The 27,568-nt window shown below is 42.8% G+C and overlaps 1 protein-coding gene across 10 annotated transcripts in view; it reads left to right on the top strand.

Moving 5' to 3' along the window:
* ANKRD44 (ankyrin repeat domain 44) overlaps positions 1-27,568 on the top strand; it is a 157,180-nt gene that overhangs the window by 116,165 nt on the left and 13,447 nt on the right. For 7 of the 10 annotated variants that reach the window (XM_081016185.1, XM_081016187.1, XM_081016184.1 and 4 more), the window contains exons 14-23: positions 466-606; positions 5,513-5,596; positions 7,297-7,408; positions 12,508-12,579; positions 16,371-16,572; positions 19,150-19,228; positions 21,498-21,615; positions 23,307-23,523; positions 24,756-24,843; positions 26,715-26,798. In XM_081016185.1, the coding sequence (XP_080872311.1) occupies positions 466-606; positions 5,513-5,596; positions 7,297-7,408; positions 12,508-12,579; positions 16,371-16,572; positions 19,150-19,228; positions 21,498-21,615; positions 23,307-23,523; positions 24,756-24,843; positions 26,715-26,798 (1,197 nt within the window). The remainder of the gene's footprint in view (positions 1-465; positions 607-5,512; positions 5,597-7,296; positions 7,409-12,507; positions 12,580-16,370; positions 16,573-19,149; positions 19,229-21,497; positions 21,616-23,306; positions 23,524-24,755; positions 24,844-26,714; positions 26,799-27,568) is intronic. The other 3 variants (XM_081016191.1, XM_081016190.1, XM_081016188.1) reach the window with 1 other exon arrangement.

Here is a 27,568-nt window from a genome sequence, read left to right as displayed (position 1 = left end):
CTCAACAAGATAGAGAGGAGCACCAGTTCCTTGGCTGGAGCTCTGGAATGCCCTTATAGAGTTGGCGTATTGCAGGTGCAAAACCTATAAAGGGAATTCACAGGCACAGCGTAGGAGAAGAATTATCATTATTTCTCCCTATCCTCCCTTTCAGGAGTGTTCCTTGTTTCTTCCTTGTTTTTAGTGGGTTTTTTGTGAATAACATTCCACATCCCTCTGTTTGTTCAATTCTTCTCTCCGTACTCCCCCCCCCCCCGCAGCCCATGGTCTTTTGCATTTCCCAAACGCCTACTTCTAATCTTCACCGCAGGAGGAAGAATATGTTCTGCATTCAATTAAATAGCTGCTATTGTTACCTCAAAATGGGTTCCCCCTATAGTAATGTTGCTGTCAGGAGCAGTTAACGTAACGCACGCCGTTACTCAAGGTAGTGTCTGAGCTAATTCGTTTCTATTTATTTTTCAGGACACCTCTGCATTACGCAGCTGCAAATTGTCATTTCCAATGTATGGAGACGCTGGTGACCACGGGGGCCAATATTAACGAAACAGATGACTGGGGACGGACGGCTTTACACTATGCTGCTGCCTCAGACATGGACAGAAAGTAAACAAGCCTATTTGCATTCCTTGTTTCATCTTCAGCGCTAAGCCAGTGTCATTTCTGGTCTCTTTATGCAACAGTCTTATTTCAGAAAAAATACTCCCAGAACCAAAAGTATTCCCTTTCCCCTTCATGAATGCATTCAGCTACTTTGATTACTTTGAATAACTTATGTCCTCTGTGTACTGAGAAGCCTCACAGTTCCCTTCAAGTTGCTGTCATATCTGCAAATGCAGCAGCTTGGACTTTATTTATTTATTTATTTATTTATTTCATAAAATTTAGACACCGTTTGATTGTAAAAAAACAAAACAAAAAAACCCTCAAAGCGGTTTACAAAAAAGATAAAATGATAAAACCGGGGGAGAAAAATCGCAATCATACATACAAAAGTTAGAATGCTAAAACAAATTGAAATCGCCTCACTTTTCATTCTGTCTAAACAGATTAAAATTACTTCACTTCTTTCTAATACCATCTTTCCATAGAATTGTTCCCTCTTGAGGTTAGTTCCTCACACAGGTAGAAGCTGTGTGTGATATGTAAAAAAATTCACCTAGAGCCATTTTAGATTTCATGAGCCTACTGGTAAAACCAGGTCCTTAGTTACTAAGTTATATAGGATCTTTCTTCATGCAGACAGAAACAAGAGGGACTCTGTTTACCGGAGAGGAGCACTGTAGATGTTTTCTCCCTATGGTAATGTTGCTGTGATGCCGTTCCTCAAGTTTCTGTCCTCCTGATGTAAAAGTGTAGGTGGGTTTGTGGTATATGGCTGCTCTTCTCAAAAGGAGAGAACACAAAGGGCCACAAGTGTGTGGCAGCAAAGACGATTCAGTCATTTGATACAGTGGTGCCCCGCAAGACGAATGCCTCGCAAGACGAAAAACTCGCTAGACGAAAGAGTTTTCCGTTTTTTGAGTCGTTCCTCAAGACGAATTTCCCTATGGGCTTGCTTCGCAAGACGAAACGTCTTGCGAGTTTGTTTCCTTTTTCTTAAAGCCGCTAAGCCACTAAGCCGTTAATAGCCGCTAAGCCGTTAATAGCCGCTAAGCCGCTAATAGCCGCTAAGCCGTTAATAGCCGTGCTTCGCAAGACGAAAAAACCGCAAGGCGAAGAGACTCGCGGAACGGATTAATTTCATCTTGCGAGGCACCACTGTAGTTCAGGTATTCAAGCCCTGCATTAGGCCATAAATTCCTATGTGACCCTCATGGTCCTTTCCAACCCTACAATCCTATGGTTCTTATTCTAAGAACCCATTGCAATTCAGAACATTTTTTGTATACCTGGAGATACAGAAATATCAGACGAAACATGCATTAGGGGAGGCGTTGAGACTATTCTGTCATAGGGCCCCATCACATCAGGCACTCAAGAGATGACAGAAGGATTCGGCAGGAACCTTGCACTGTGGCAGAAATTAAAATACCCCCATAATACTGCTCTCCCTCAAATCTCCTGGCCCAATGACTGAGGGCAGGTCCACTCCACACGTTTAAAGCACATCCAACTCACATTTGAAGCATGTGGCTTCTCTCAAAGAATTATGGGAACTGTAGTTTTCCCCTCACAGGGCTACCATTTGCAGCAACCTTAGTATACTACAGTTCCCAGGATTCTTTGGGTGTGTGTGTGTGTGTCATGTGCTCTAAACATGCATTGGATGTGCTTTAAACAGTTGGTGTAGATCTGCCTGAATTCTCTTCCTCCTTGTGTTTGTGTGTTAAATTTACCACATATAATAGTCACAGCTGGGTGAATTTGTACCTTTGTAGCCTGCCATAATGTATTGGTACCAGAGGATTTGATTATAATCTCTCTTCCTGTAACCCCCAAGTCATCGTAACATGATTCCTTTCTACCTAGCTTGCTACAGATTCCATAGCAGCTGGGGACGTACCCCGTGCTTAAAGTCTCCAGCAAAGATAATCTCAAAAGCTATGCCGAAGAAATGGATCTATCTGAACTGCCTATGAATATCAAAGAAAGAAAAGGGGGTGGGGTGGTACCTGATGGAATAGATTTCCATGATGTAGAGACAGAAAATATTTTTAGGGGGGAAAGGAAAGGATATGATTAATGCTCTTTAAAATTGGCTCCATACAGCAAATATTGGTACCACTTGTACTTACAACCAAGAGGTTTAGCCAATCCCAGTTCCCTGGCACATGTAAATGTCCGACACACGTATCTGAAAACATCAGTGTGCGCTATACCTGTGCATGCTACTTACATGGGGGCATTGTAAAATGTTTTAGGTATAGCTGTAAAAAAAGGGGGGTCAAGTTGCGATGGGCCTTAAAAACTGGACATAGTCATTTTTCTCCAGTCAAGGGTTTGAAAACAGAAATATTTTAAGTGGTCTTAAAATGTTAAGGTATATATTGTGGCAGAATTCTTTCCTCAGGCATTTACAACATTCCACTGTGATTGAGTGAATGGCATGGTTCAAGTGTTTGCTGCCTTTCGTTTTGTGGCATCAACCCTTTGGAATTCGCTTCCCTTAAATATTAGATAGGCACCACCTCTTTTGTCATTTTGGCGCCTGATGAAGATCTTCCTCTTTCAACAGACCTTTTCAGTTGAGATATTTCTGCATTGTATTGGATATGCTTTTTATATGTTTCTATAATTTTATCATCTGTTGTTTGCTGCCCTAGAATCTTTGGGAGGAAAGGTGGGATATAAATTTAATAATGAATAAGGTTCTTACCAACTACTGAAGTGGCAAATGCCACAAACAACAGCACTGGGTGCTTAAGAGAGAAGACCAGACCTTGTGGGGAAACAATTCTGAAAATAGGAGTGCTGAACTTTTTGTGCCTTTTCCTCTTTTGTCTCTCTTTATTAAAATGGACATACCAAGCTTCTCATTTTGACTGACCTGATTCGTTAACGATATTCCTGGACAGGGAGCCAATTATGTATGAGGAAATGCTTTTGGGCCGCATTCAGGATTTCTGCTAATGAAACAGAATGCATTCATATTTTAATAGTGATAAACCCCAAGTCCTCATTTCTTCCATTCTATTTTAAGAACAGGAACATTCTGAACTCCCAAGGAAGAGTCTAGTTAGAACAGGTTTGCTGCTAGTGGCATCATGAGCTGCCATAGAGTTTAACTTTCTTGTTTTGTGAATCTTCTTTAAGAATGGAAAAGGCCAGGAACGAGTCCACCAGTGGTAGATTAGGTAGATCTCGGTTAAACATGAAGAATACAAAAGCAACCTTAGGGAATCAAACGCATGGTGCATCTAGCCCAGGAACCTCAGTGAAACATCAGTTTAAAGTGGTTGATATAGGATAGCTGCTACATTTCTAGGAGACACATATTTCTCCAGACAGGAGTTGCTGGATTACAGCTCCTTTCATCCCTGACCATTGGCTATGCAGGCAGAAGTTGATAGGAACTGCAGTCCAAAAAGACCTGGAGGTATTGAAACAGTTGTGCAGGCAGTTACAGCAAACATGACAGTAACATCTGCCCTGTGACAATAATTTTGCAAAATTTCTGGAACGTTTGTTATGGAAGCTTGATGTGACTCTTAGCCTTGTCCATAGGTCAGACAGTCAGTTATTTTATTATTATTATTATTATTATTAATACCCCACCCTCCCCAGCCAAGGCCAGGCTCAGAGCGGCTTACAAGCAATAATAAAAACAAGTTGAATGATTACAACTTAAAAACAAAATTAAAATACAACATTAAAATAATGAAACATTAAAATATTAAAATGTAGCCTCATTGCAGGAGGAGAAGGAAAAGAAAAAATAAAGAGAGGGAGGGAATAAAATTGGCTCCAAGCCAAAGGCCAGGCAGCACAACTCTGTCTTACAGGCCCTGCGGAAAGAAATCAGATCCCTGGTCTCATGAGGCAGAGCGTTTCACCAGGCTGGAGCCAGTGTTGAAAAGGCCCTGGCTCTGGTTGAAGCCAATCTAACTTCCTTAAGGCCCGGGACTACTAGGGTGTTGCTATATGTGGACCTTGAGGCTCTCCGTGGGGCATACCGGGAGAGGCGGTCCCGTAGGTACGAGGGTCCTAGGCCGTGAAGGGCTTTAAAGGTCAAAACCAGCACCTTAAATCTGACCCTGTACTCCACCGGGAGCCAGTGCAGCTGGAAAAGCACTGGGTGAATATGCTCCCATGGCAGAGACCCCGTAAGGAGCCTCACTGCAGCATTCTGCACCCGTTGGAGTTTCTGGGACAGCTTCAAGGGCAGCCCCGCATAGAGCGAATTACAGTAGTCAAGCCTGGAGGTGACTGTCGCATGGATCACTGTGGCCTGGTCGGGGCGGGAAAGGTAAGGGACCAACTGCTTGATGCGGGGAAGGTGGAAAAATGTTGCCTTGGCTGTTGCTGTAACCTGCGCCTCCATGGAAAGGGAGGCGTCAAGGATTGCACCCAAACTCTTAACGGAAGGCAATGGCACTAATTGGGCCCCCGCAAGAGAAGGCAGTTGGTCCCTCATCCCCATGCCATCCCGACCCAGCCAGAGGACCTCTGTCTTCGAAGGATTTTGTTTCAATTGGCTCCCACGAAACCATCCAGCCACAGCTTCCAAGCATCTGGTCAGTGTGTTCGGGGCCAAGTCGGTGTGGCCATCCATCAGCGGATAGAGCTGAGTGTCATCAGCATATTGGTGACAGCCCAGCCCAAAGCTCCGGATAATCTGGGCAAGGGGACGCATAAAGATGTTAAAAAGCATCAGGGAGAGGATTGCGCCCTGCAGCAATATTATTATTATTATTATTATTATTATTATTATTATTATTATTAAGGTTTCCTGGTGGCACCCTTAAGTATGTACACTGCTCTGAAGTGAAAATGATGGCTGGTCGCTTATGCGAATCTCTGAAGTGTCAGTTTTCAAAATGAGTTGCGTTTTTCTGTCCCTTATGTTAAGAAGAAAGAATATTTTGGGTAACTCCCATGAAAATGCTGAAGAACTTGAAAGAGCCAATGAAATGAAGGAAAAAGCAGCTGCATTGTAAGTTTGGTGTCACTAGAGCAGTTTGACTCCATCTCCGTATAATGCTTTTGCTTCCGTGGGTTGCAGTTATGTGCATTCCTTATTTTTGCTCACCTGCTGTGCTGCTACATTCAACCGCTGAGGCGATGAAGCGCTAACCTTTGAATTATGGTCTATAGATATTTGTGTATGTGTGTGTGTGTGTGTCCTTTTAACTTTTCCGTTCTGGCTGCCGCTGTAGCGTTCCGAGGCATTTTAAATGTGGTGTGCTGTTGTCCAAATCAAATGCATTGTGATAATATGCTGCAAGGAATATATGTCCTTCACAAATTTAATATTCATAGCTGATGTTCCTTATGCCATGGTTTTTTGTTGTAGTGTTTGTGTCGATTGTCAACGAGGTAGAATATGCATGCAAGGAAGTGACACAGAAAGTGTCATCGAATCTCTTTCCTATGGAGCTGTTCCCAAGTAAATAGACAACATGAGGAAAGCTGTTGGTTTTGAGAAATGCATAGGTTGACATTTATAATGTGTGGGGTTATGTAGCTGAAGCAGCGACTCTACTACAGCAGCTGATTCTTCCAAAAGAATGGGTTTTAGAATCTGGAGCAGTAGGAGAGCTGATCATAAGGGATCTTATGACTTACGACTTTTAGAAGACATCTGAAGGCAGCCCTGTTTAGGGAAGTTTTTAATGTTTGATATTTTATCGCTTTATTATTATCATTATTAATATTCTGTTGGGAGCGTTAGGATCGTCCTACTCACGTGTAGCACCCTGGCAGAGACACATGCCAAACTGGCATGTTCTCTCCCTCCTGGTCGGTCGTTCGGGAGCTTCAAAAGCTTTCTCCAGCCTAAACATCACAGCGACTGATACCAGGTGGCATTAGCACGCTTAAGGATCCTGCAGATTGTTAGCAGTTTGCGTAACAAACTCAGTAGCAACATTTTGGCTAATCGTCTTTATTTACATATAATACACTCGGAGCATTCTGACTTAGCTCCTTCCTCTTTCTCATCAGACAGCAAAGAGAAAGAACAAAGGACAGTAGTCCCACATCACGGAAACACAGTAACATAAACATCCTGTCTCCATCACTTCCCACTATGTGGAATGAAAACATACACTGTCATGTGATAGAAAACAATCCCATGACTGCAAGCACGGAGCAGGAATCCTTACAGGGAGCCGCCCAGAGTGGCTGGGGAAACCCAGCCAGATGGATGGGGTATAAATAATAATAAATTATTATTCTTATCCACAACACTGGTTATTTCTGTACAAAATCTAAGTGAATATGATGGAAAAGCCAGCATGTAACAGGTGCAAGATTCCTTGCACAATGAAAAAGCTAGTTACCGTATTTTTCGCTCTATAAGACGCACCACACCACAAGACTCACCTAGTTTTGGGAGGAGGAAAACAAGAAAAAAAATTTCTGAATCTCAGAAGCCAGAACAGCAAGAGGGATCGCTGCGCAGTGAAAGCAGCAATCCCTCTTGCTGTTCTAGCTTCTGGGATAGTTGCGCAGCCGGCATTCGCTCCATAAGACGCACACACATTTCCCCTTACTTTTTAGAAGGGAAAAAGTGAGTCTTATAGAGCAAAAAATACGGTAGTTTATACTCAACACCAGGAAATGTTGTCGTCTTGGCATCTATGGCGAATCAGCTGGTACAACTTCGCATTTATACTTACAAATATTCCACAGGTGTCTAGAATTCCTTCTTCAAAATGAAGCCAACCCGTCAATCCAGGACAAAGATGGGTACAATACCGTGCATTATGCTGCTGCTTATGGACACCGGCAGTGTTTAGAACTGGTGAGTAGGCCCTGACTGCTACTGAGATGCTGCATGCCATGTTAGTTTCTGACAAACAGTTTGTCATGTTCTTAACTCTGCAGGGCTGTGGTGGTTGTTTTTGAGTCCTATTAGACTTTAATATTGGGTATGGGGTTAGGGAAGGGTGGTTCCCCAGAACGGACAGAATTCAAGACTGCATAAAGTAGACCTTGGAAATGGGGAGATGAATGGCTGGCTAATCAGCACGAAATCTCCAAAACCCTTTTAGACTGCAGATGTGAGTGGAAATGCCTGAGGCTAACTCTGCTGATTGATGGCCACAGTCAACAACTGCTTCTGTAGTTTGACAGTACCCTTGGCATACCAGCTGCCGAAAGTGAAGTGTTGTTTTCCATATAGGGTTGTTGATTCCGTGACTCTTCATGAACGGGCTAGGTATTGTGGGCCACTACAGAGCCTAGGACTTGCCGATCAGAAGGTCAGCGGTTCGAATCCCCGCAACGGGGTGAGCTCCCGTTGCTCGGTCCTAGCTCCTGCCAACCTAGCAGTTCGAAAGCACATCAAAGTGCAAGTAGATAAATAGGTACCGCTCCGGCGGGAAGGTAAACGGCGTTTTCGTGCGCTGCTCTGGTTCGCCAGAAGCAGCTTAGTCATGCTGGCCACATGACCCAGAAGCTGTACGCCGGCTCCCACGGCCAATAAAGTGAGATGAGTGCCGCAACCCCAGAGTCGGTCACGACTGGACCTAATGGTCAGGGGTCCCCTTTACCTTACCCCTTTACAGTAAAAGGCACATGGAGGGGAAGACTCGTTTTCTTGAGTTACACCGTAATGACCATCTTTCCTCAACGCTCCTTGTCGCAGAGCACGTGTTGAAGTCCCCATTGCAATAAATGGGGTATGCACCATGTTATCTATGAAACTAATTGAATAATAAGCTTCATTGCGGTGGGGGAACCAGTTCAATTCCATGCCACAGTTCCCCCCGCCCCCAAAGCAAGCTGCTGTCTTCTCTGCGTTACGTTTTGCTGCTCCTCAGTAGGGAAGCGGTGATATTTAAAATACTGACAGATGCAGCCTTTAGCAGAGTTTCACAAGTAACGGCATTTGTTATCATGGTACTTCAGTTTTAATATAAAAAGTGTCGAGAAGGCTTTGTCTACCAGACTTTGCATAGTCTGGGAAGTAAATGAGGCAGCGACGCCATCTTAAATAACATGTCACAAAAGGAAAAGGAGTGATGCAGATACTTGGAACTCATTCATCTCTATCTGTGGTCAACCATTCATAAAGCGTTTGAGTGACAGTCCCATGTATTGCTATACTAAAAATAGCCTCTCCCCCTAGTGTATTCATTCCTCTCTGGGCTAATTCTTTTGAGCCTTCATTAATCAGAAATAGAAACTGAGATCATTTGATAATATTTCATGGTTGTGATAAGATTAACATCCTTGAACTGTATTGGTTTTTTCCTAAGCTGCCATTCCAAAGAAAAATTCAATTATAAGTCTGATAAGTATGACATGTTGATTGCTGTCAAATGATACATGGAAGGCTATTGAACTGATAAAATATCATGTATAAAATAAATGTCTTTCTGCAGTGCTTCTTAGCTGGCCTACCGGACATACCGTATTTTTCCGTCTATAAGACACCACCATGTATAAGACGCCCCCTATTTTGGGGCAACAACCAATTGCCAATCCACCCTTGGCACTATCCGTGTATAAGACGTCCACTGATTTTTACATTTTTTGAGGGGGGCCCTAGCCTTATACACGGAAAAATACGGTACTTATTCTCCTGCCCTGTATCCCCTATATTTTCTGTGTCAATATAGTATAAATAAACTTATAATATACTTTCATGACATATAATTCCCCATTTTTTTTGCTCTTGGAGAAAGAAAGTGCAACTGAAACACTGTTAAGACTTTGGCATCAAATCTAAATCTAAATCAAATCAGTTGTGCGCTAGTAAATCAACCATGTTTGTTGAGCTGTGCATTTGGACATTTCAGTCCACATAATATTTTCAAAACTGCAAATTATGTAGATTTACATTTAAATGTGAACTGAGTCAAATTCCCTCCCCCTCCACATCCCTAAGATAGGATGAGCGATGTACGTGACTAACTAAGCAAATTTAGATTGGCCTTGCAACTTTTTAATTATATTTTTTTATTTGCTTGCTAAAGTATGTAGTAAGTAGTCTAGTTACCAACTGCCAAAATAAAGAAATGTTCAGAGAAAGGGGAGAAGAAGGGAAAACAAAATTAGAGAAAAGGGGAAGAACAGGATCGTGTTTGACACTGCAGTTTTAAAACACACTGACTAGAGAAATAATGAAAACAATAATTTTATTTAAAATATTATTATTTTATTTCCTATACCCTTTTAAAATGTGGGTTTTTTTGGGGGGGGGAGTTATTGGGTTGTTGTTTTTATTTTGATTATGTATTTTGTGGTTTTATATTTTGATTTTGTTCTGTGAACCACCCTGAGACCTCCAGGTATAGGGCAGTATAATTATTATTATTATTATTATTATTATTATTATCCATACCCTGCCCATCTGATTGGGTGGCCCCAACCACTCTGGGTGGCTTCCAACATATATAAAAACATTAAAAAAATTAAAAGGCTTCCCGATACAGGGCTGCCTTCAGATGTCTTCTAAAGGTTATATAGTTACTCATCTCCTTGACATCTGATGGGAGGACGTTCCACAGGGCGAGTGCCACTACCAAGAAGGCCCTCTGCCTGGTTCTCTGTAGCTTCACTTCTCACAGTGAGGGATCCACCAGAAGGCCCCCAGAACTGGACCTCAGTGTCTGGGCAGAACGATGGAAAAGACGCTCCTTCAGCTATACATTAGACACAGTGCCATTGGACTTAACGGGAATAATATTAATAATAATAATAATAATAATAATAATAATAATAATTTTATTTATGTCCTTCCCATCTGGCTGGGTTTCCCCAGCCACTCTGGGCGGCTTACAGCACATAAAAAATTGTAAAACATTAGACATTAACAATTTCCCGATACGGGGTTGCCTTCAGATGTCTTCTAAAAGTCAGATAGTTGTTTATTTCCTTGATGTCTGATGCGAGGGTGTTTCACATGACTCGATACATCACGATGTTGAAAATCAGATATCGCTCAGCCCTGTTAGGTGCTTTGGAAGCTAAGTTTGAGAGAACTGGTCGGATAAGGAAGCTGATACCTTTGTCCCCGTCACTGGCTATAATCCACAACTGTCAGGAGTGGCAAAATGTGTTAGCAAGGACTCATCTCATAAAAACCCACTTTTAGAAAATTAGAATACAGGTTTTATTAATTGAAACAGCCAATCTGACAATTTTAACATAGTCTTAATACAGATAATTAATTTTAGTGTCATTATATTTGAGAATCAGATGTCGTGGAATGAGTTAGAATCATAGCTGCATTCCCTAAAGGCAACCCATTATTCCATCACCTGTTTGTTCCTCTATCAAATGTGGCAATACAGTCATACCTCGGGTTGAAGTAGCTTCAGGATAAGTATTTTTGGGTTGTGCTCTGCGGTGACCCGGAAGTAATGGAGTGCGTTACTTCCGGGTTTCACCGCTCGTGCATGCGCAGACGGTCAAAATGATGTCACGTGCATGCGCAGAAGCGGCAAATTGCAATCCGCGCATGCGCAGATGTGGGTTGCGTTCACTTCTGGATGCGAACGGGGCTCCGGAACGAATCCCGTTTGCATCCAGAGGTACCACTGCAGTAATAACAACAACAACAACAACAACAACAACAACAACAACAATAATAATAAAAATAATAATAATTTTTATTTATACCCCGCCCTCCCCAGCCAAGGCCGGGCTCAGGGCAGCTACTATCAGCAAGTGTTGAACCCTGTATAGACTGGTAGACCTGAAGCTTGAAGGCATTTACATAGTAACAGATATAAGCATTTCTCCACCGTGTCTGTTTCTCTGGCGCAATATATAATTATAGAAAATCCCCATGGTAATTTATCCTCAATTAGCGCGAAGAATTACGCCTGGCAAGAAGTACTGTAAGCTAGGGAGCTATCAGTTTTGCTGGCAAATTTTGTGTTGACATTAGAGCAGAAGAATTCAGCATTCTGGGTAGTAATCTCATTAGCTTTTCGCCCCCCCCCCCCATTCTAATCAGGGTTAAGATTAAAAACCAGCGCCACTCCCCAATCCTGCCTTTTCTTAAATAATAAACTCCCCACCCGCATTATACAGTGGTGCCTCGCAAGACTATATTTTCTATATTTTCTATATTTTCAATTATACATTTTTAGGCTCACTTTCCCCTAATACACACATTTTGGTACAGTTGGAGAATCACTGCAAAATTCAGAGAAGCACAGATTTCAAAGAATAGCTGGGTTTCAGATATTGTTTCAGAAAGTGCAAATTGTGTATGTTTGTATTAAAATCCCAAAGGAAGCAAATTTCTCCTCCATCCATGGTTCTGGCGGCCTGTCTCTGTGATATATGTGTGTTCCTTTTCTCAATTCTAGCTGTAGACTTAAAGTTCACTGAATAGTAGACAGCATTCCTATGTGTGTTAACTTATAAGGAAATGGTTATAGGAATGAAGCTTATACACAGGCAAAAAGTTCATAACAATAACATTAGTGTTGAGTATAATCGTAACGCTTTATTTTTTGTTTTGGAAAAGTGCCACCATTAACAGTGAGGATTCATTACGAGATAAGCTGATTAAAGGCTCTGTCCTGCTGTCACTGAAGTCAGTAGTATCTAAATCCAGTTGTCTGTGTGGTTTTGGTTTATTTTATACATTTTTAAAAAATATTATTTTTAGGTACTTGCACTCCTCTTTCCTTAGCCCAAAGCAGCTTACAATATCAAACTGGTATAAATACAATATAAAATAACAGCAGCAGCAGCATCAACAACAGGTGTTTTCCGTTAACTCTGGGGGGTATTATTTAGCCTGAAGACTAAATAAAATTAATCTTTTCTGATATGCCCGCTTCCCCCAAACATGCATGTTTTGTCAATCATCCTCTTTCATGTGCATTATCATTTCAGCAGAGGTACAAAGCTCTGTCACTTCTTTATTTGTTGTAGCTTCTGGAGAAAACGAGCCACATTTTTGAGGAATCCGATTCAACAGCTACAAAAAGCCCTTTGCACTTAGCTGTAAGTACACAGTTTTGGTATTATATTGCTGCCTAACTCAAATAACAACATACAAGGTGTTTGGCTGCCCCCCCCCCCCGCTTAGGATTCTCCCACCCCCCACCCCCGCCAGTATTTTGTTTTTTGTACTTCTACAAACCTTGGGGGTTCTGATCCCTTTCTCAAGTACATGGTCGGTGCCGTCTTGGTTACAGAAGCACACATGCACTTGAGAATACATTTGCTATCAATATATAGGATTTCTTGCTGGAAAGAAAAAGGAGGATACTAAATGAGGTACTCAAAATGCCCATTCCCCCAGTGTTCCTTTTGTGTATGGTCATAGAATCATAGAATTGTAGTGTCTGAAGGCACCACAAGGGTCATCTAGTACAACCCCCTGCAATGCAGGAATATTTTGCCCAAGGTGGGACTTGAACTCCCAACCCTGAGATAAAGAGTCTCATGTACCAACTGAGCTATCCTGACCACCGACCATACTAGCTGGGTGTCAGGAATGAGCCAGCTCCAAGCAATGGTTTGCAGCCAACTACAGAAAGCAGCCCGGAACAGAGAAGCTTAGATTTTACTCAGGCAGGAGAGAGCCGACAGCTGCAAACTTCGGCTCTTCCTGATCTTGAATGGCAAACTGATAAGGCAGTAGGTGAGAGCAGGCTGGAACACAGCCAAAGCTCTCAGGAAGCACAAACAGGCATGAACAAGAGACAGTCTTTCTGAACAGGAAGAGGCTGGAGCTGATCTGCTAAGTCTGAAGAGTCGGCGAATGGGAGGGCTGCTAGATAGGAAGCTAAACAAGAGATGTAAGGGTCCTAAATTCAGTATCTTCTGTCGACACCGGAAGGAGTCTTCAGAAGGGTCATCTTGAGTGATGCTGCCAGAGGCTTTGTTAGAGCCGTCCGGAGCTATCTGTTTGTTTTTGCAATTAAATCCTCCTTTTTAATTAGCTATGCTCACTGTGTCATCAAGCTGGGAACCTGGACTCCTGACACTGGGACTCATGGTAATTGTAGTCCAATTCCTTCCTCTGTACAATGAGTACACTATGCTAAGCTTTGTAGGGCCCTCTTAAGCATCAACAAAGAACGGGGTATCCCATTTTGCAGCCTGCAAACAAGGCTACAAATTTTGTTTTGATGCAGTCCTAAAATAAAAATTAACTTTAATCTCAGGTGGTGCTGGGAATCAGATTGCACATTTTTAATACCCTATTATCACATTGAAGGCCTTGTTTTCGTTTTCATCTAGTTTATGTCGTTACTTGAAATAAAGGAATGTAAATTAATATGAATATACTTCCCCGCAGAAAAGGATATGAACATGAACACATGTCATCTTTAACCAACAGTCTATCTCATATGCTTAAAACATAAAATTCAATATGAATTTTAATGCATACCTTCCTGCATATTCTGTTCTCATTAACATTCATAGGAATTGCACATCAATGAAATAATTAGAATTTTTAATCCTATTTGAAATGCTGCAGCTTTTAGCTTTGATGAAAATAAGATTTTAGAATGAATGTAAGATAGAAATAATTTTGTATTTGCCTCTTCAGCATTAAAGCCCTATTTTGTCAACTGAACGGACAAACCCAAAATTACAACAACACTACAATTACAAGCTACCCTGGATAAATGCAGAGAATACACATCCAAATTTAATTTTCATAAGAGATCTTTATCTACACTTGTGCTGCAGTTGTATGCAGTGAGCATTTCATTTTTTAAAAACCCTTTTAAAATGAGAGTTGAAACGTCAGATAACAAAATACGTGAATTTCAATGAGAATTTCACAAATTTTCATGTCTGTAAAGGAGCATTGTTCTTGTTCAACTGAGAACCAGAAAAATGGTGTTAAACTGTATCTAGCCACAACTGCATGTAAACTAAGCTCAGTGCTTTTTAGATATCCAGTAGCAGCTCCACTAAACGCTCCCATAGGCAACCCATTTGTTGACCACTCTTTCTGATTTGCATCCGTTCCTTATTGAGCATTCTTTCTGATTTGTTTGCTAGGTGGCTGTATGAAAATGAGCATTCACCCCACATTCATCCTGATTTGCTTGCAGGATGTCTTCCCGTTCATTCATCCCACACTTTCCCTGTCACTTTCCTAACTGCAAAAAGTCTGCTCCTTTTTAAAAGTGTGCTAGGGTGACAGAGCCAATTAATGCACTTTAATTGTGTAAAACTGAAGTCTGGTATGTGCTTGGATCCCACCTACAAAACACTGGAAGTCTGGAGGTGCCCTTAAGCTGCAATCTTAAACATAGGATTGCATAGGATTAGTAAGACTAATTGAACATAGTGGAGTAGACAAGCACAGGATTGTGCTGTCAAAGTATCTGTTGTTTAGCTTCTGACCATCTCCCATTTTGTATATATTTTTAAAATTAACCTAAAGTTGATCAAGATAATACAGAATTGGCCATTATATATCGTATTTTTCGCTCTATAGGATGCACTTTTCCCCCTCCAAAAATTAAGGGGAAATGTGTGTGCGTCCTATGGAGCGAATGCAGGCTCCTTGGCTTCAGCGATAGCAATGTGAAGCTTCCAAAGCGCAGAGGGAGCACTCCCTCCGCGCTCCGGAGGTTTCGCGGTGCTTTCACTGAAGCCTGGAGAGTGAGAGGGATCAGTGCGCACCAGCCCCTCTCACGCTCTAGGCTTCAGGGATAGCCGCCTGAAGCCTCTGGAGCGCAGCGGGAGCTCCCGCTGCGCTCCGGAGGCTTCGAGTTCCTTTTGCTGAAGCCGGGAGAGCAAGACTTTCCTGGCTTCAGCAAAAGGAACCATAAGCCTTCGGAGCACAGCTATCCCTGAAGCTATCCCTGAAGCCGGGAGAGCAAGACTCTCCCAGCTTCAGCAAAAGGAACCTGAAGCCTTCGGAGCACAGCGCGAGTTCCCGCTGCGCTCCGAAGGCTTCAGGTGGCTATCCCTGAAGCTTTCGGAGCGCAGTGGGAACTTGCGCTGCGCTCCTAAGGCTTCGCGTTCCTTTTGCTGAAGCCAGGAGAGCAAGACTCTCCTGGCTTCAGCAGAGAGGGAGAGCTGCGCAGTGCCCCTTCAGCGAAGCGGGAGAAGAAATGGAAGGGGCTCCGTTTCTCCTGCCGCTTTGCTGAAGGGGCGCTGAGCAGAGAGGGGGAATTTTTTTTTTCTTGTTCTCCCCCTCTAAAACAAGGTGTGTCCTATGGTCGGGTGCGTACTATAGAGCGAAAAACACGGTAACCTAAATCTCTTGCAACATAGATCTCATAACTTGTATGTGGATTGTTTGCAATTGTACATACCTACGCTTCTAGAGGAGAGCATTTGTAACTTGATGTGTTTCCTGTAATCACTACGACCCAGTTTTTGCTAAGTCACTGCATAATGATTTTAATCAGTTTTTCATGGTATCTTGCATTAGTGTCGTGTCAGATAAAAGCATTAGAAACTATAAGTTGGTGTGGTAAATACTAAATGCAATGAAACCGGATGCTTCAAGACAAAAAAAGCATTAAATGAGCTATATCGCCAGTATAATGACTTGTCTTCACTGTCGAAATAAATTAAATTGTCCAGTAGCACCTTAGAGACCAACTAAGTTTGTTCCGGGTGTAAGCTTTCGTGTGCATGCACACTTCTTCAGATACACTGAAACAGAAGTCACCAGACCCTTATACATAGTGGGAGGGTGAGGTGGGGTTTTTCTTCACTGTGTTCATTTTTGATTATTATAATAAGGACTATCTCCCATATGTAAAATGCTTATGAAGTGCTTTGGTCTAAAGTAGTAACTTTTTGACCTCTAGGCCTATAATGGTCATCATCAAGCCTTGGAGGTGCTTCTCCAGTCTCTGGGAGATCTGGATATTAAGGATGAGAAAGGACATACTGCCTTGGACCTGGCTGCATTTAAGGGACACACTGAATGTGTGGAAGCACTCATCAACCAGGGTGCTTCTGTTATGGTGAAAGATAACGTCACCCAACGGACCCCGCTTCATGCCGCAGGTCAGTGAGATGCTGTGATTTGTACGTGTTGGCTGCAGCGCAAGTAAACTGCATGCAGAGAAGAGAAGAATGGGGCAGGGTTGTAGCCTGGTGATGGTGCAGCTACTTAGCTTGAGAAGAGATCCCTGTTGGGAATGCTGAGTCAGATGGACCGATGAGCGTGGCTCAGCGCAAGGCAGCTTCCAATGTTGCTAAGAACATGTATAGAGTGTTTGCTGTTGAAGAGGCAAGTTGCTTTTTTAGACCAAAGGGCACCTTACCTCTTCAGCAGTGGGAAACAAATTCAGCAGAGACCGAAGCTATGGTTGGGCCTCTTCCAGTAGTAACATAGATTGAACCTATTTCATTGCCTGTGCTAGAAATCTTGATCAAATATCTTCAATAAATTGTACTCCTTCCTTACCCCCTTGAGACTATTACCAGTTATCATTACTTACTGAACTGGCTATTAGGCCTTTTTTGAAGCTGTCTGTTCTGTATTCACACAAACTCACCTGTAATTGATGACTAAGTGTCGACATGTTACTTTTTCCTATGTTCTGGTTTGGTATGGAATGCATACTGCTGTTTATCCAGTGTATTTATCTGCATGGTACCAAACAAACAGGACTAGTGCGATCTTTTGTACTGACATATTGCAGCACCTCAACATGGTCTGACAGAGACCTCTATTGGCTGAATAAAATTTGTACACCATACACTAGTGGCCAAACTTGTGGAAACCTTTTGGAGAAAGTGTATTTCCAATCAGGTGTCATCTTGTTTTGGCAATGATGGCTCATAAATTCTAGCATTTAGACCATATTCCTGCAGTCTGCGCCAAACAGTCCTTGCACTCATATCACATTGCGCCATGTCATCTTGTATACACCCAGATGATTTTCTTATATCACATAGGCACAGTCTCTCAATTCTTCTATCGTCACTTGCTGTTGTGCACCTTTTTCTGCCTTTACCAGTCTGATTTTGTAGTGACTGAGTCTCCTTATACCTCTTAAGAAATTTAGAAATGCCACCTCTGTTTAAGTTTCCACCAATTTTTCTTCTAATTTATTCATAGCTGTAGCCTTGTGCACTTAATATTACTATTTTACATCACTTTCTGGGTGACCAGTCAACTTTTTGCGCCATTTATTTAATTTTATTACGTTTTACAAGCTCACTAAATGAAAGAACAAGAAACCCCAACCAACTTGATAGCAATCACATAACACACTGACAAATGGCCTCCTTATTTATGTTGTAATAAATAATCCTCCATAAAAGTTATTGTATTACATTCTTCATTAAATTGTCTTTCCATTGATATATAATTTTATTGAATTACTCCCCACCCCCGAAAGTGGTGCTATGAGCCATCATTGCCAAAACAAGATGACACCTGTTTGGGTCTCTAAACACTCCTTTTTCTGATTATTTGGCTATAACTTTTGATAGAATACAGATAATTGAAGAAACCTTGTTGAATTACATTCTTCATTAAATTATCTTTCAATTGGTATATAATTTTATGGTATTACTCCCAAAAAAAGTGGTGTTATGAGCCATCAAACCTCAGAAATACACTTTCTCCGAAAGGTTTCCACAATTTTTGCCGCTAGTGTATGCTAATATCAGTTCACTCAGACCGGGTTTGAGCATGCTGCATGTGTGTATGTGCAGGCACACACTCAACATTTTAATGCTCTCTTTATTACAACTGGTGGCACAATGCAACGTTTTTTGATGTCAGGAGCTTGTCCTGGCTCTTTGGGGACACTGTCCCTCACAAGAAGTGTCCATTGCTATGCCACCAAAGACAGTCAAAAAATTCAGGCAGTTGTGTTGACCCACTATATACAAATAAGTACATTCTATACCTATATCTGGGACGCAGGTGGCGCTGTGGGTTAAACCACAGAGCCTAGGACTTGCCGATCAGAAGGTCAGCGGTTCGAATCCCTGCGATGGGGTGAGCCTCCCGTTGCTCGGTCCCTGCTCCTGCCAACCTAGCAGTTCGAAAGCACGTCAAAGTGCAAGTAGATAAATAGGTACTGCTCCGGCGGGAAGGTAAACGGCGTTTCCGTGCGCTGCTCTGGTTCGCCAGAAGCGGCTTGGTCATGCTGGCCACATGACCCGGAAGCTGTACGCCGGCTCCCTCGGCCAATAAAGCGAGATGAGCGCTGCAAACCCAGAGTCGGCCACGACTAGACCTAATGGTCAGGGGTCCCTTTACCTTTATACCTATATCTACTGGGGGAGTGCCTCTTGTTCAGCAGGCCCCCTCTCCCTGACTCTGTTTCCCTCCCCCTGCCCGAATTTCCTTTTCCAGCTCTACAATATCTCCTTGTCTGCCTTCATTTCCCCTCCATATGTGTTCCCCCTGCACTATACCAACTGATCTTTTGGTCATTTGATTCCCGCTAGATATAAATCCATATATTCAAGTGCTAAGTAGGGAACATCTCTTTCTTCCTTTGGGGTGCACTTTAGGAGAAAACGCCTAGAATTTGGGACAGCTGTGAATAACTAGATGTAAGAGTGCATGAGCTTCTAGGCTTTATTTTCAGAATGCTAAAATGTTTTCCCTTTTTGTAGTTATCAATGGACACACTCCATGTTTGCGGCTTTTGTTAGAAGTAGCAGATAACCCTGATGTGACCGATGCGAAAGGACAGTAAGTCCACTTTGTTTTTTATCTGTTTGCGTGACATGTGTGATATTGGGAACACCTTAAGCCCTAGCATTTAGATCAAAATCAAAATAATGTAATAGACTCTTGAGAATCGCTGCTTCTGTTTCTTATAAAGTTAGCTGCAGCACAGAAGCAGCTTTGGGTTTGCAATTGTGCATTTTGCACTAATTATTTCGGTCTTGGAAGCACACAGATTAATTCCGAGTTTAGAGGATATTCTGACCTTTCCAGACTTAGGCAAAACAGCCACGCTGAAAATGATTGGGGGGGGGGGGCAGTACCTTGACAACCTGCTTCTGAAGTACGTTTCTGAGCACAATTCAAAGTGTTGGTGCTGACCTTTAAAGCCCTAAACGGCCTCGGTCCTGTATACCTGAAGGAGCGTCTCCACCCCCATCGTTCAGCCCAGACACTGAGGTCCAGCGCCGAGGGCCTTCTGGTGGTTCCCTCATTGCGAGACGTAAGATTACAGGGAACCAGGCAGAGGGCCTTCTCGGTAGTGGCGCCTGCCCTGTGGAACGCCCTCCCAGCAGATGTCAAGGCAATAAACGACTATTTTACTTTTAAAAGACAACTGAAGGCAGCCCTCTTTAGGGAAGTTTTTAATGTCTGATGCTGTATTGTTTTTAATATTCAGTTGGAAGCCGCCCAGAGTGGCTGGGGAAACCCAGCCAGATGGGCGGGGTATAAATATTATTATTATTATTATTATTATTATTATTATTATTATTATTAAAGCTACCAGCAAAGATTCCAGCAGGCAGGAAGAGGCCGGGGGGGGGGGGATTTTGCCGATACCCCAAGGGGGAAGAGTGATGCAGTGCATGTACTGTTCTTGCATCTCTATTACAACCTCTCTGTGTGGTCTTTTGTCAGTGGAGACCAGGCCACTGCTGGTAAATGGGGTTCAGGTGGTAAACCTTTTGCAACAGACTCCCTGAGGGCAATGTTTTATTTACATTAGGAACTATAATGGTATGGGGTTGCTCGTCCGTAAGTTGCCACCTCTCTCCCTGCTATGTTGCCTTGTTAAACCTTTCTGTCTGGACAGCCCTTCAATTCGTGGCTGCCTCAGTCGCTAGCAGAATCCGTCAGTGGGCGTTTCTTAAATCTTTTCCAACATAAAAGTTGTTTGACACCCAGTCTCCTCCTACTCTATCTGCGCGGAAGTCTTCTGCGCAGGGTGGGCGTGGGTAGCGGGGGACGCGTGCTCTCCCCGCTGGTGTCCGGTGAAGAGTCTTGGAGCCCTCTCGCCGATATCCCCATCAGCCCCTCTCTTTCCCTGGTGTTGCGCTGATTAGCTTCCCCCTCTGCGGAGCTGCCTCTCTCCCTGCTGGGCCCTTCTCCAGCATCATATGAGAGCCTTCCCTCCGCCTCGAGCTCCGATGTCAGTTCCCTGTCAGGAACGTACAGAGGCAAGAGTAAGGGGGTGCATTGAAGGATGTTGTTAACATAGTTGGGATCTGTTTCCAAGGCTGGCCCTTACCATGAGGCTGCGTGAGGTTTCCGACACTGGGGAAAGTGGGGCGGCCATGGCATCACTTCTCACGTTTCCTCCTGAGCCTCCTGGCTTTTGGTCGGAGGCAGAGCAGTTTGTGTGAGTGATGGCCTGCTCTGCACTCTCTGATCTGTTTCTTGGGGCTAGTTTATTCAATGAGCATATGTAGTAATTTCCTGAAATGTGTTACTTTAGGCTCTGGCTTGGTGGGAAATTTATGTGCAAATGTTGCCCTGCGGAAAGAAAGAAAGAAAGAAAGAAAGAAAGAAAGAAAGAACCCAGCACTTGGAAATATAACATGCCAGGGGGAAGGGTTTAGCCTGTTTCTCTCTCTCCCTCTCACCCCCATGGGACAACATCAGTAAAACTCTGAAATTGTTGCAGTGTAGAAATACCTTCACCACTTGATTTTCCTGATTGAATAAACAGACTGTGATTCATATTAGATCGGGGTAACCCAATACGATGGCCCTGTGTGTTGTTGGTCTTCAGTACCTATTAGCCCCAGGCACCAAGGCCAGGAATGATGGGGATTGTAGTCTGTGGAAGGCTACACTAGCTGCTCAATTTAGAAATATCTGTGGATCGGATATCTGGAATTATGTGTAGCAAGTATGTGATGCAATAATAATGTTGGAAAGAGGGAGCATCATTAAAAAGTCTGGTGAAAATGGCAGGTCCTTTTGGATAGCATGTTGAATAAAAAACCCCACAGAAGTAAGATTAAAACTGCTGTTGTCTCTCGTTTCTTAGAACTCCCTTGATGCTAGCTGTGGCTTATGGGCACATAGATGCCGTCGCCTTGTTACTTGAAAAAGAAGCATCAGTGGATGCAGCTGATTCCTTGGGATGCACTGCTTTACATCGAGGGGTAACTGCTGATTTTAGAACATTTTGTCCTATGTGTCTGCTGCATGCCTTTTGAATTCTGCCTGAAACATGCATAATAGTATTCAACATGAGTACAGATGACCAAAACAAAGTATAAATGTTGTTGAATCAGCCCCCATCACCCCAACATCTAGATTACCAACATCTAGAGAACAATAGGTTCCTCATTCCTGATCTTCCAGATGCATCTGGGTCCAGTTCAGCCAAGCAACTTTTATGTTCTAATAAAAAAAGGCAATTATTTAAAAGAGAATTGCCATGATAAGGAAAAAAAACCAAACAATCAGGGATATGGAATATATGTAGTAAAATGAACTTTTCTTCTTCTTAAAAAAAAACTAACTCCACAAGTCATGTTTTATATTGAAAGGTGTGTGTGTGTGTGTGTGTGTGTTTAAATTGCTGACAATTAAAAGCTTCAACATTTTTAACCGGAGGAGAGAATAAAAGGTAACAAAAACCATGGGAGGAATTCAACATAGTGCTATGGCAATTGTGCATCAGCACAAGCTTTTCAGCATGCCAGATGGAATTGTCCTCCCTCTTTCCCTCCGTATGCTGTTCTCAAGGTTACCCTGAACCCCCCAAGCCATTTTGAGGGAGTGGATTTCTCAGGGGAGGCAAGAACCAGAGTCCCATAACGCACACTTCCATTAGCAGGATATGTTAGTTGAATCCCGCCCAGTATGTGTACATGTAACAGTATGCTCTTGAGAAGTGGGCTTGGGGGGGCTTGCTGTTTTGGTGCTGACACTGTGGAACACAGTCCCAGCATTACCTGTCCCTAAGAAATGTTTTATGTGCATTACCCTCAACATTCTTGTTGTGTTGTAATCTCTTGTTTGAGGTGGTCACCACTCTCTGAGGTGGTAACCACAATGATCTGTGTTGAGTCACCATGTGGTGTGGCTGCTGATGCTACCAATTTAATTCATTTAGGCAAGCAAAGTGGTAACTTCACTGGCCACATAATTCGTGTAAAGTGTGGGTGTATACTTATAAACAACACTATAAAGAAGCCAGGGATATCATTTTTCAGAAATGCAGACATGGTGCTTTCTTTTGCATTCAGCTCTTTAAGTCAGGCAGTAGTATCCTTAAAAGCCGAAAGCCATGTTTTCCATGCATGTGAAACAAATGGGCAACGGGTGGCTTATTTGTGTATGCCGCTCCACTACATTTGCTACGATGAATCTTTCCTTTTATTTTTAAATTAATTTTCTTACCTGATGTACAACAATGGAACAGGAATATAGAACTGGATTGCATGCGATGGCCATCAATACTTATCACATTAGCCATTTCTAACCATGCTGCCACTACTTCCTGGGCAAAATTTATTTGTTACATCTTTCAAACATACTAAGTGGGACTATGTTTAAGGGTCTCTGTGAGTAATGGATGTATTTTTGCTGTGATTTCTGGCCTGCCCCTGTAGCTCACCCACCACTGGACTCTTCCCACCACATATGAAAACAAGTTGTTTGCAACCTCTCCATCATTCTCATTTAGTTTCCCTCATGATTTAACTTCAGGAGCACAATCTTCACGATGTTGCCCCCTTAACTGTGTCAAACACCAATTTAAAATGTTTTTCTTACACATCCCCATCCAGTTCTCTTCTGAATGTCCTCCCCCACCATATATTTATGCATGTGTGTTTTAAATCAGATTATGACAGGGCATGAGGAGTGTGTTCAAATGCTGTTGGAACAAGAAGCATTGATAATGTGTAAGGACGCCAGAGGCAGGACACCTCTACATTACGCAGCAGCTCGTGGTCATGCCACATGGCTGAGTGAATTGTTGCAGTTGGCGCTTTCAGAAGGGGACTACAATTTTAAAGATAATCAGAGTTATACACCTTTGCACTGGGCTTCTTATAATGGTAAGTGTCGTCCCCCCCCCCCAGCGTACTATGTTCAGGTTGGTGTGGAGTTCAAAGTAAAGTTGAAGCCAGGATTGTAGACTTTTCTAAACTCTCAGAAGAGCAGTCAGGCAAGCATGTAGGTGTGAGACTGCAAGTGTGAATAAATGCCAGGCACCACATTCTAATACAGTGGTGCCCCGCAAGACGAATGCCTCGCAAGACGGAAAACCCGCTAAACGAAAGGGTTTTCCGTTTTCAATGCGCTTCGCAGGACGAATTTCCCTATGGGTTTGCTTCGCAAGACGAAAATGTCTTGCGAGTCTTGAGATATTTTTTCCGCTCCCCCCCTTTTCTAAGCCGCTAAGCCTTTAATAGCCTTTTAGCAGCTAATCCGCTAAGCCGCTAAGCCTTTAATAGCCGCCAAACCGCTATAGCGCTAATCCGCTAAGCCGCTAATAGGGTTGCTTCGCAAGACGAAAAAACCACTAGGCGAAGATACTCGCGGAACGGATTAATTTCGTCTTGCGAGGCACCACTGTAATCACAACCCAAAGCAGAATTAAGGAGGGATGGAGCAGCTTGTTCCGTGTCACTTGAGCGTGTACTCAATCATTGCTCCATTCTGTCTCTTTGTTATCCCTGCATTGCAGGGGGTTGAACAATTCTATGTTAAAAGGTATTTCTATTTTTTCAAAAGCACCAAAACTTGCACTTATATCCAGTCATTCATTCCCCTAAAACACACATTTTTACATGTTTCACAATGCAAATGCATGCACTTTTATGTGCACCTTTTGAACCAAGGCTTCATCAGAAAATTCAGAGAACATAATCAAAGCGATAGCTGTATTCCAATCTGAATACAGGTAGATGAACCAGCAGTTTGACTCTGTATGAGGCACCTTAGTACAGTGGAACCTCGGAAGCCGAACGCCTTTGAACTCAAATGTTTCGGCTCCTGATCGAAAACTGGAAGTGATTGTTCCGGTTTTCGAATGATTTTCGGAAGCCGAACGTCCGGCGCAGCTTCCACGGCTTCTGATTGGCTGCAGGACACTCCTGCAGCCAATTGGAAGCCTCACCTTGGTTTTCGAACTGTTCTGGGAGCCAAACGGACTCCCATAACGGATTAAATTTGAAAACCAAGGTATGACTGTATGCTGAAGTGCTAATTTGCGTTATATAAGCTAGTTCAGTTGCAAGCAATCCTGAAGCGCTTTTGTAACATGAAATCACCCAATTTCTTACAGGTAATGAAGGCTGTATAGAGGTACTGTTGGAACAGAAACCTTTCCGCAACTTTATCGGGAACCCTTTCTCTCCATTGCACTGTGCTGTGTAAGTAGAAACGGCTGCATCAGATCTCACGTCTTGTGGCTTTAACGGAAGGTCAAGCTAAACTAGGGACACAGCAGCAGAAAATTTCTAGAGACGATATTCTTGGATCACGTCCAAAAATACATATATCTGTCTGGTGTTAAAATGCTCCCCTTCTCAAATCATTGGTGTAGGAATGTACACTTGTCACATAATAACCTCAAGGCATTTGAAGTGTTAACTAAAATTAGGGCAAATTTATAAATGCGGGTTTAGTCACTCTAAGGACAAAAGGAATAAAGGTTACAGAATGTCACAGCCCTGCCTAATTCCCCTGCTTGTCAATTATTGTGTTATGAACTCTTCACTCCGTCACGTCAATAAATATAATCTAGAAATGATTATAGTGTTTGTATTTGAGAACGCACCACCATAATTTTTGGATTTGATTGTCAGCTTTTCTGTTACATGCTATGTTCCTAGATTTCACATTGTGCTCTGATCTTTTAAATAGGAACTGTATAAAGCCCTCTGTAGAACCAGTAATTTTACATTTGCCGGGGATGTGTTGGATAACATTACCGCTACCTCCCCACACTGGCCATGTTAACTTGTCACACTAAACTTAGTGCGGCTTGCATGGGCTCTAGAATGAGCCTCAGGCTTGCATCTTCCTCGTCACCCTTATTTCTCCCACGTAGCTGGAAGGAGAACTTTGGAAAAAATTCTGTTTCCTTTAAAATCAGCTTGTTGCTGCATCTGAACTGGGGGTTGTGGTTTACCCTAATTAGAGTCAGTTTAAACAAGCCAGCTTCATGGCCAGTGGTTTGAAGTTAGCATGTTTCAAAACTGACCAGAATTCTAGTTTGTACATACCACACCAAACTATGGTTTAGTGGGAAATGTGAAAGTGGACAGTGTCTCTTTTTTATTAACTAGAAGGAACTAACATCTCTTGTTGTGAAGTACCAAGAAAAGTCAAACACCATGACTGCAATCCTATACATATTTACCCATGACAAAAACCCACTGAAATTACGTGGGTGGCGCTGTGGGTTAAACCACAGAGCCTAGGACTTGCCGATCAGAAGGTCGGCGGTTCGAATCCCCGCGACGGGGTGAGCTCCCATTGCTCGGTCCCTGCTCCTGCCAACCTAGCAGTTCGAAAGCACATCAAAGTGCAAGTAGATAAATAGGTACCGCTCTGGCGGGAAGGTAAACGGCATTTCCGTTCGCTGCTCTGGTTTGCCAGAAGTGGCTTAGCCATGCTGGCCACATGACCTGGAAGCTGTACGCCGGCTCCCTCAGCCAATAAAGCAAGATGAGTGCCGCAACCCCAGAGTCTGCCACGACTGGACCTAATGGTCAGGGGTCGCTTTACCTTTACCCATCAGAAATGGCGGTATTAGTATTGCTTAAAATCTTTACTTGCACTGAGAAGCTTAGGAATAAAGAATGACATTTGAACACTACATCTTATTCAAGTTCATATAAAACTAGCTTCTAATTCATCAGGAGAAGAAAAGCACTTCAGTCAGATTCCTGCCAGAGTTTTTACTGAATGTGAATCCTCAGCTGTGTGTCAGAGCTATAAACAGGGAGCACATAAAAAAAAGACTGCGCCCACATACCTTTGCTGGCCCCCTATACGCATTCGTCGTAACTTGTGGAAGAGCTTTTCAGGTACAGTTTATATCCGCAGGTGCAAACCCCCTCCTCTATGCATATTTTTGGAAGCATACAGCCTCTGACATTGACAGTAGCCCTTGATGTAGACTTGTTGCCTAGGCTTTGTTGAGTCAGAAGTACAACCAGGGGGAAAGGATGTATGTTTGTGAAATGAATGACTTATTAAAGGAGAGTTCCAATTTGCAAACCTGTTTTCTCAATAGAATCAACGATCATGAAAATTGTGCGTCGCTACTCATTGGGACCATTGGTGTTGGCATTGTCAATTGTAAAGATGACAAAGGAAGGTAAGGACTGCTCGGATAATGATTGTGTGTGTGTTTTCATTGAACCCATTACGATATGTTCGAAATACATGATTGATGGTCCCCTGAAAAAAATCAGGGCTTACAGATTTCTCAGTTCTCTAAGATAAGACTTAGGCCCAACCATACTTTCTTTGGTCCCGTGATTTCAAGTCAAGGGACTGAGAGTGGGTTTGTTGTTTTTGTCCTGTCACTTTCCCTGTGATAGCCAGCTGTTTACTGCTGAAATGGGGGGGGGGGCGCTTCAATCCACAGAAAACCCAATTGATACTTGTTTCGATTCAGCAGTAAACCACGGGATTTTCCAGATAAAGCGGTGGAAGAAAACAAACAAACAAAAAAACCTTCTTGAACTCATTACTTGAAATCATGGGACAAATCAAAGTGGACTTGATGCATCCCATGTGTGCATGTTTCTTGTGCCATCCACAAAACAATGTTCTCATCCGAGTAGCAGCCTGCCATCCCACCCCCTTTAATGTTGAATTATTGGGTTCATTGTTTTGAAAAGTTGTAAGCTTGGACTTAGCAGTGGAATAGAACTACCGTATTTTTCTGTGTATAAGATGCCCCCATGTATAAGAAGCCGCCTACTTTTGGGGACCCCAAATTTAGAAAACGGGCATTTGCACTATGTGTGTATAAGACACCCCCAGATTTTTAACCTTATTTTAAAGTAAAAAAACCTAGTCTTGTACATGGAAAAGTAAGGTAGGTAATAATGCTAGTAAGAAATTCTCTAGTGTCTAAAA

This window comes from Podarcis pityusensis (genome assembly GCF_964106645.2).
Source record: "Podarcis pityusensis genome assembly, chromosome: 1".
In the NCBI taxonomy this organism is placed as follows: domain Eukaryota; kingdom Metazoa; phylum Chordata; class Lepidosauria; order Squamata; family Lacertidae; genus Podarcis; species Podarcis pityusensis.
The sequence above is the reverse complement of the archived record's forward strand: the minus strand, read 5'-3'. Positions and strand labels throughout refer to the sequence as shown.